We start from the raw sequence: 9,078 nt of genomic DNA on the forward strand, positions 1-9,078 counted from the left end.
TGGTCCCTCGAACATCCAAAAAGATCTTCAAAAGGCAGATACTAAGAAGTCGTCACAAAAATACTACCATTCTTGGAAAAGAAAGTAATTGAAGATAAAGAAGTCCAAATCTAAACAAGTCAAGAACATTCCCTAAGCCTGACCAGCATAAAGCAAAATCAGACTTGGGAATGGGGGGCAACTGATGAGTCCATAAAAACCATTAAGGTCGTCCATCTTAATGGACGATAATTGCATCATTAGTGGGTCATCAAAGAAAGATGAGTAACCGTTCAACACATTCAATAAAGACCATCATAGGTTTTAAACTCTCCCATCAAGACAAAGATCGTTACAATTAGGGTAATAATCACCCTCATTTATGTCCAACAGCTACCTAAATCACCTATAAAAGGGACAATTTGTCCATTTGCTAAGGTATGTCAAAAACCACTACAAAATGCTATATATAGTAGAAAAGATATGGGCTGATACTAACTTAAGCATCAGAGGCTCCCCCACCAGGTACAATCCGGTGGTCTCTTCGATTAACTCTCTTTATCTTGCAGATACTTCAAGATCGTCTAAAGCTTCGGATTGAACGAGTGATCCACTGACGATTTTGGCATCATCAGTGCTTGTTTAACTACGTCCACAAGTTTTTAACTTTTAGTTTTTATGTAAAATTTTTTAAAATCTCACATTTTGAAAATACAAGTATATTTTAACATAATTTTAGCAAAAAATTAAAAAAGTTAATTCCAAACGCTTGCATGACTTAGTAAACAAAGCTTTAAAAAAAAAAAAATAGTTTATTTGGTCCAATATAAAGCTGTTAGCCAATGAAAATTTTTAAATATTTGTTGGGTTTTTTTTTTTTTAATTGTAAATGTTACTTATCAAACCACATAATGTATTAAATGGTGTATCTTTCTTATGAATGTTTTTAATTAATTTTTTTTTTTTTTTAAATTAAAATATAAATCATGTGATTTATCTAATAGATTTCCAATATTATCCTCATTTCTTTCTCGTCGTAGTAGTGCCTGTTTATTTCAACTTTTAGAAGTTGAAACGCGCTTTTTGAAATCAAAAAAATAAAATGTGTGTTTGGTAAGTTCTTAAAAGTTGCTTTTTTTTTTATAAAAAAAAAAAAAGCTGCGTTTTCATTTGTGAAGAAAAGACCCAAATCGTGAAAGCAACAAGGAGTTCCGTTGCAAAAAAAGCGCTGAAGCGTGTTTCATGTTACCATTGGAAGTTGCTCAAATTTTCCAAATTGCCTACTAGTTTTTCTTAAAAACCCAATTTTATCCCTTCGTTTATAACACAATTTTACAAAGGAACCTAATAATGAAATCGGAACAAAAAAAAAAACGATCTAACCCATTTCTACTGCATGTCATTGGCAGTGGAGAAGAGATCAAGCAGCAGTAGGAAGGAAGACAGGTGGCAGTGAAGGTAGAACAGATTAGCAAACGACAGAGGCAATTTTCCTAGCGACTTCTCCCTCTCTCTATCTTCGTTTGATGAGAATCAAATGGTATGGTTGTGTGTGACCTTTAAGTTTGTGTGTTTTTATGGGATAGAGGGAAAGAAACTTGCAGACGAAGTGCTAAGAGGAAAGGGCAAAAGGAAGAAAGAAAATTATAAAAAAATAAAATAAAATAAATAAATAAAAGAGGGAGAAAGAGAGCTCTCAACAACGTTATGAAGTTTGGAGGAAGTGGTAGGAAAAAGAGAGAAAAAAGGAAAAAAAGAAAAAAGAAAATAGTAAGCATACGTGTGTGGAGGAGAAAAAAAGAGGGAAAAAAAGAAGAAGGAAATGCGGTACATGTGTGGAGGAGAAAAAAGAGGGAAAAAAAAGGAAAAAAGAAGGAAATGCTATCACAATATTTTTACAATAAATTTTAAATAGTAGGTTATTATTAGCAAATATTGATGAGAAAAAAAATAATTTTTTTAGAAAGAGAAAAAAATAATTTTAATAATACGTTCAAATTAAAATCAATATCAATTTATCATAAATGATTTTTGTGAAAGTATTATAAAAATATTATGAATGTAGTTTTTAGAAACGAATAAAGAAAAATTAATTTAAGTATTATGAAGTAGTTGATTTAAGTATAAAATAAACTCATTTATATGTACATTATCATTTTTGATAATTTACCACTCAAACCATCACTTTTATAAGTATTAGCTAAACACTCAACATTTAAAAAAAATACTTTTTAACAATTTTTATCAAACACTCAATTTTTTCAAAAAATCCAATTTCATACTGTACATTTTAAAACCTCAATTTTTTTCAAAAAATACCATATCAAAAAACTGAATCAAACTCACCCTTAATGGAACACAAAACAGAGTAGTAGAAGGAAGCAGTAATAAATAGCAAGTTAAAAATGCACTCTCTTGAGAACCAACACAACACCAACGCCAAAACCAAAACCAAAACCCAGTCGTGAACTTGAACTTGAAGTCCATGTCCAACGTCAACCTAAACCAACATGTCTTATTGGAAAAAAAAGAGAAGGAAATGTGGTACATGTGTAGAGGAGAAAAAAGAGGGGAAAAAAAAGGAAAAAAGAAGGAAATGCTATCACAATATTTTCACAATAAATTTTAAATAGTAGGTTATTATTAGCAAATATTGATGAGAAAAAAAATAATTTTTTTAGAAAGAGAAAAAAATAATTTTAATAATACGTTCAAATTAAAATCAATATCAATTTATTATAAATGATTTTTGTGAAAGTGTTATAAAAATATTATGAATGTAGTTTTTAGAAACGAATAAAGAAAAATTAATTTAAGTATTATGAAGTAGTTGATTTAACTACAAAATAAACTCATTTATATGTACATTATCATTTTTGATAATTTACCACTCAAACCATCACTTTTATAAATATTAGCTAAACACTCAACTTTTTAAAAAAGTACTTTTTAACAATTTTTATCACTCAACTTTTTCAAAAAATTCAATTTCATATTACAGCTTTTAAAACCTGAATTTTTTTTCAAAAAATACCATATCAAAAAACTGAACCAAACTCACCCTTAATGAAACACAAAACAGAGTAGTAGAAGGAAGCAGTAATAAATAGCAAGTTAAAAATACACTCTCTTGAGAACCAACACAACACCAACGCCAAAACCAAAACCAAAACCCAGTCTTGAACTTGAACTTGAAGGCCATGTCCAACGTCAACCTAAACCAACATGTCTTATCTGTACTTGCAAAATGCAATCACCTCAACCATCTGAAGCAACTCCAAGCCTTTCTGATCGCTCTAGGCCATTCCCAAACCCAGTTCTATGCCTTTAAGCTCGTCCGTTTCTGCGCTCTTTCTCTCGTCAACCTTCCTTACGCTCGCTTTATCTTCGACCATCTCCACTCTCCCAATGTCTATCTCTATACTGCCATGATTACCGCCTATGCGTCTCACCATCACCACTCCGCTTTTCTCTTGTACCGCCAAATGCTTCGTCTGCGACACCCTTCCCCCAACCATTTTATCTATCCACACGTCCTCAAATCTTGTCCTCACCTTTCCTATTCTCATGCCACTAAAATGGTGCATACCCAGATTTCAAAATCCGGTTTTCTTCGATACCCGGTTGTGGAAACGGCTCTTCTTGATTCCTACTCTAAGTTTTCTTCGGGCATCACAAATGCCAGACAGGTGTTTGATGAAATGTCCGACAGAAATGTTGTCTCCTGGACTGCTATGATTTCTGCCTGCACCAGACTTGGGGACATTGATTGCGCTATATCATTGTTTGAAAATATGCCGGATCGAGATGTTCCTGCTTGGAATGCTCTTATTGCAGGGTGTGCCCAAAACGGGTTCTTCTCTGAGGCAATTTCACTTTTCAGAAGAATGATCAATCTTGTACTGAAGGAGCAGCATAGTCATCATGGTAATAGGCCGAATCAGGTTACAATTGTTTGTGCACTCTCAGCTTGTGGCAACACTGGCATGCTCCAGCTTGGTAAAGGGATACATGGTTACATCTATAAAAATAGTATCAATTATGATACATTTATCTCAAACGCTCTAATAGATATGTATGGGAAATGTGGGAACTTGAAAGAAGCAAGAAGGGTCTTTGACATGACTTTGAACAAAAGCTTAACCTCATGGAATTCCATGATCAATTCTTTTGCTCTCCATGGCCAAAGCGAGAGTGCAATCACCGTGTTTGAGGAGATGATGCAATGTGAAGGTGATGTCAAACCAGATGAGGTTACATTTGTTGGCTTGTTGAATGCTTGTACTCATGGAGGACTGGTTGAAAAAGGCTTTTCTTATTTTGAGTTAATGACTCGGGATTATAAAATTGAGCCCCAAATTCAACATTATGGGTGCTTGATAGACCTTCTTGGTCGAGCAGGTCGATTTGAAGAAGCCATGGAAGTTGTGAGGGAAATGAGTATGGAACCTGATGAGGTTGTTTGGGGTTCTTTGCTTAATGGCTGTAAGATTCATGGCCGTACAGATTTGGCAGAATTTGTAGTCCAGAAATTGATTGAGATTGATCCAAATAATGGTGGTTATGGTATAATGCTAGCCAATATATATGGGGAGTTAGGGAAGTGGGATGAGGTTCGGAAGGTGAGGAAGATCTTGAAGGACCAGAATGCCTATAAAACTCCAGGTTGCAGTTGGATTGAGGTTGATAACCAAGTTTATCAGTTTTATTCCGTTGATAAATCACATCACAGAACAGAGGAGATATACAAAATCTTGGAAAGTCTGCTTGGTTTTATTAGTTTGAAGTGAAGAAAGGCGAGTCTTCTCTCTTTTATTGCTTCTTTCTTTTACAAAGAACAGGAGTTGAAAGTGGGAGAAACGAAATTATTGTTATTTGAAGTGCAAGGAAGCTGCAAAAGCAAATTTTCCAATTCTGGTAAGAATTCCAACTTTTCTTCTTTTTTGTAAAAAATATTTTGACAGATCATTTTTGTTTTGTTGATTGGATTCTCTACTTCATTTAGAAAACGGAATTCTATCTTCCTATTATCTTGATGTGATGGATAAATATTGATTGGAGTTTGTTGGTGATGTTTTCCTCTTTTTTAATCCATTTCAAGTGTCATCAAAACCCCAGCGTGCTTTTAGTACTGTTTTATTTTTTGAGCTTCAGTGTTGTTGGATTCCTTTTTGTTATCACTTAAGTCTTTAGTTCTAGCAAAGCTGGGCTAGCTTCAGGTTCTTTCCAACAAGCTAATCTTGCTGTTCATATCTTATTTGTTCTCCCTTCCAAAATAGGCTGAAAAATCGGGGGTTGAAAGAGGCAAGTTGAATTTGGTTTCATTGGAGTTGAGTGCATTTTTAACATTTTGGGGAGAATATAAGGAAAATAGGTTCAGTATATGGCGAACAAGTAATATCCATGGCTGCACCGAGGAGTTCCACCACAGCTCTAAGTTGCATATGCCAATGCCTCCCATTGATGTAAGTTCCCCAGCCTCACCTCCTTATCTACATGAATGGTTTCTGCATGCTTTTTCCTTATATTATTACTTATTACATGTTTGTCCTTGTATTTGCTCCTACTCTCTGCATCTGATGAACATAATATATTCCATGACTTTTATTTTTCTCAGTAAAGTTACATTCATAAAATGCAAAAGGGGCTACCGAAGCATATGTTTATGATTCTTATGATAAATCAAATATTTTCATGCTATATTAGGTATATAAAAACATTTGATTGTGAATGTTAAGAACTGACTGATCACCATTTACGGTTATCACATTCTTATGCACTTTACAGGTAAGAAATATTTACCAAAGGAATAAACTGAGAAATTAGAGAGATAAATTGACTCCTCTCTCTCTCTCTCTCTCTCAAGATTCCACATTCACTTTTCCATTGTGGGTTAGATTTTATATGAAGTCCTGATGGAGCCAATCAAGAGTCCGTTGCAGTATCTAATCTAAATCTCAAGGCTTCAAAGTTTGAAAGAATGAAATTTGAAGGTTCAAAGTTTGGAATACAAGTTTTGAAGAAACTTCGAGTGCCGCTAAGATATTTCTCCATATATGTCCAAATTAGGATATGATGCAGTGGAATGTGGTCATATAATTCATTTCTTGGGGAAGGACTTTCTATCATTTGCAGTAAATTTTTCTTGATGTATATTATTGTTCTGTAGGAAGAGGAAAGGTGCTTTGATGGGATCAGATGTTCAAATAAGTAGGTTCGTTTCTTTTGTTGCTAGAAGTATAGAGTTAGGTCATATGGACCCTTTCAACTAAGCAGTAGAATCACGCTCTTAGATGCCCTATGAAATCAGTCCAAAAGAAGTGAAAGAAAGATCAGAGTGAGGAATAAGTGGAAGTAATTTGATTCTGCCATTCATGCTAATATAAAGAGCCCTGAGAGTAAAATCTCCAAGGAGAAATTATTTTTGTCCATGAACTAAACACTTTAGTTAGCTTCTTATTATTGAAGCATTATTCTGATAGAATTAATGTTGAAAAACAAGAAATAATTTGCTTTCTAAATTGCAGGGCCGGATCATCAGATTCCCTACTCAATCATGATAAATGGAATAGCACCAAGGATGATTGTCCATAGTGGCCCTTGTAACTTTTGGTCACCTGCAGAATTGTTCTGATATTTGAGCATAATGGGCATTATGCTTGTTGGAAAAATTGATCTTCTGATCGTTGAGTGTGACTAATAGTATGCTTGTTGCATACCCATCCCATGGCTTTATCATATGCACCGCACGATATCAAATGCTCCACAAACTTTAATGGTGAGACTTACCACAGTTTTTACCGAGCCGCAGTTTGCACATAATTTGTGAGCAAAGAAATATAGGCATCGCGTTTAACTACTATTAGGGGGAAGTGTCTGCCTATCACGACGAAATGTTCTGCTGTAGGATTGTATTTATTAACTAGAGCACAGTTATAGGTATTGTCCGTTGAGTGTATCCCGTGAGTACTCGCAAAGAGTGCTAGTTGCAAAATATCACATGTATATTTTATGTAAACAAAATTTGGACATACATTATATTCTCCGAAACTGAATTGATGCTCCCGTCCTCTCTTTGCTAGTTCATGTGACGTGAAGCACTCTTTGCTAGTTCATCCGCCATTTGCTTCACGTCACCTGACGTGAAAGGATGCTCCATTCTTGACCGAGCAGCATCCTATGATCCAAAATCAAAACAAAAAGTTTCGATAACACCCTATGTTAGCCAATTGAGTAGAATTTGAGAACTATTAAAATAAGTTACTGATATTGCATAAGCACAATTGCAAGGAAAAATAATGCCCTTATTGTATAAAAAGGTTAGAGCATAATATAGCCAACAAACTCGCAAATAACTTATTATAAACAATGTCCAGCAATTACGAAAATTGATTCATTCGAGTTTTCCATTCCTTGGAGTTGATGCAAGTGGAGTTGTGTTAATAGGTAGTTCGTATATTTATAGGGATAAAATGTAATGGGGAAAATCAAAACAAAAAGTTTCGATAATACCCTATGTTAGCCAATTGAGTAGAATTTGAGAACTATTAAAATAAGTTACTAATATTGCATAAGCACAATTGCAAGGAAAAATAATGTCCTTATTGTATAAAAAGGTTAGAGCATAATATAGCCAGCAAACTCGCAAATAACTTATTATAAACAATGTCCAGCAATTACGAAAATTGATTCATTCTTGTTTTCCATTCCTTTGATGCAAGTGGAGTTGTGTTAATAGGTAGTTCGTATATTTATAGGGATAAAATGTAATGGGGGAGAGGCTACTTTTGTTTTTTTTTTTTGTTTTTAATGCCCTTGTAACATGGAAGATGCTATACAAATATGCTCAACGCCCAAGCGTTGTGATACCAAGATTTGGAGGGATAGACTCAAAGAAATGTGAGAAAATTTTAAGATTAACCAAAAGAGATTACATCATCCATCGACGTACAAAGGCCGTACCAGTGACAACAAAACAACAAAGTTGAAGTGAAACCAAATTTATTAACTCACTCACAAGTCACAACTCACAAGGACAAACATACGCAGTAGGCACACTTAAAAACTCGAAAGTAGTCAGAAGCTGAAAGGTTTAAAGCTCCTGCTTGGCCTCACTCTTGAGCTTGGCAGGCTCAGGTTCTTCTCCAGCTGCGATGCTAACAACCTTGGGACCCTTAATCTTGTCAGGGGACAACTTGTCAAATGCCAAAGTGAGCACCCCATTCTCCAACTTGGCCTTGATGGAATCCAAATCCACATTGTCAGGTAACTTGAACTGTCTCCAAAACTTGCCATAGGATCTCTCCACACGGTGCCAATGATCTCCTTTCTTCTCCTCTTCCCTCTTCCTTTCTCCACTCACTCTCAGCACGCGATTCTCCTCCACCTCGATCATCAGCTCGTCCTTACTTAACCCAGGCACATCCATCTTGATAACGTGACCTTCTGGTGTCTCTTTCCAGTCTACCTTGGAGAGTGCCATGACATTGTCAATGTCATCTTTCTCCAGCCCATATGGAATTTGTTCCAACACCCGGAAAGGGTCTGCCCAGATATCACCCAACAAACTCCCTGGACGATCTATGAATGGTAGCAAAGATCCATTGGAGAACCCAACAAGACAGAGTACGAGAAATACAGGGAGGACAAGTTGTTGCACTTGAGCTCTCATTTTCAACTCTTATATAGACTGATTGGATATATTGTGTTTTTGTTTATAGGTCACGTATATATTGCTTTCTTTGGAAGGATTAGTTATGGAGAATTCGGTAAGTTGAAGAAGGTTGATGATGATAATGATTTATGATATGTATTATGAGCGTGGCAGCTGTGTCCTACATATGGAGAAAGAAAGAGGATGCCAATGGCTATTTATAGATAGGGAAGGGAGGGGACAAAGCAATATACGTGGCGGGGTCTACGTTGTTATTGGAAATCCTATGTGGATGTTTGAGGAGAGGATTGGAGAAGTTTGGAGAAGTGAAGAGAGTAGAAAGGTATGGAAGGTTCCAGCTTTGATTATATTATGTGTGGAAATTAGTCTGAGCTCTCACGGAAGTTCTTCATCTTTCCAACAGATTCCAGACGCTTCGTAGTCCT

At 35.4% G+C, this 9,078-nt stretch overlaps 2 protein-coding genes across 3 annotated transcripts; one reads left to right on the forward strand and one right to left on the reverse strand.

The window, feature by feature from the left end:
• Nucleotides 1-3,058: 3,058 nt before the first annotated feature.
• Nucleotides 3,059-7,034, forward strand: LOC112016354 (pentatricopeptide repeat-containing protein At1g33350). 2 transcript variants are annotated; one of them, XM_065761034.1, is made up of 3 exons: nt 3,059-4,896; nt 5,259-5,444; nt 5,767-7,034. In XM_065761034.1, the coding sequence occupies exon 1, from the start codon at nt 3,180-3,182 to the stop codon at nt 4,767-4,769; it is 1,590 nt and encodes a 529-aa protein (XP_065617106.1). In that variant the 5' UTR covers nt 3,059-3,179; the 3' UTR covers nt 4,770-4,896; nt 5,259-5,444; nt 5,767-7,034. The 2 variants fall into 2 exon arrangements, with proteins under 2 accessions (XP_065617106.1, XP_065617107.1); XM_065761035.1 differs by having other exon boundaries at nt 6,507-7,034.
• An 834-nt stretch (nt 7,035-7,868) lies between these two features.
• On the reverse strand, nt 7,869-8,850 carry LOC111990377 (22.0 kDa class IV heat shock protein). Its single transcript, XM_024022151.2, has one exon. It carries the CDS (start codon nt 8,648-8,650, stop codon nt 8,072-8,074), a length of 579 nt encoding a protein of 192 aa, XP_023877919.1. The 5' UTR covers nt 8,651-8,850; the 3' UTR covers nt 7,869-8,071.
• Between the last annotated feature and the right edge of the window lie 228 nt (nt 8,851-9,078).

This window comes from Quercus suber, unplaced genomic scaffold (assembly GCF_002906115.3).
Source record: "Quercus suber isolate HL8 unplaced genomic scaffold, Cork oak 2.0 scaffold_393, whole genome shotgun sequence".
Classification (NCBI taxonomy): Eukaryota; Viridiplantae; Streptophyta; class Magnoliopsida; order Fagales; family Fagaceae; genus Quercus; species Quercus suber.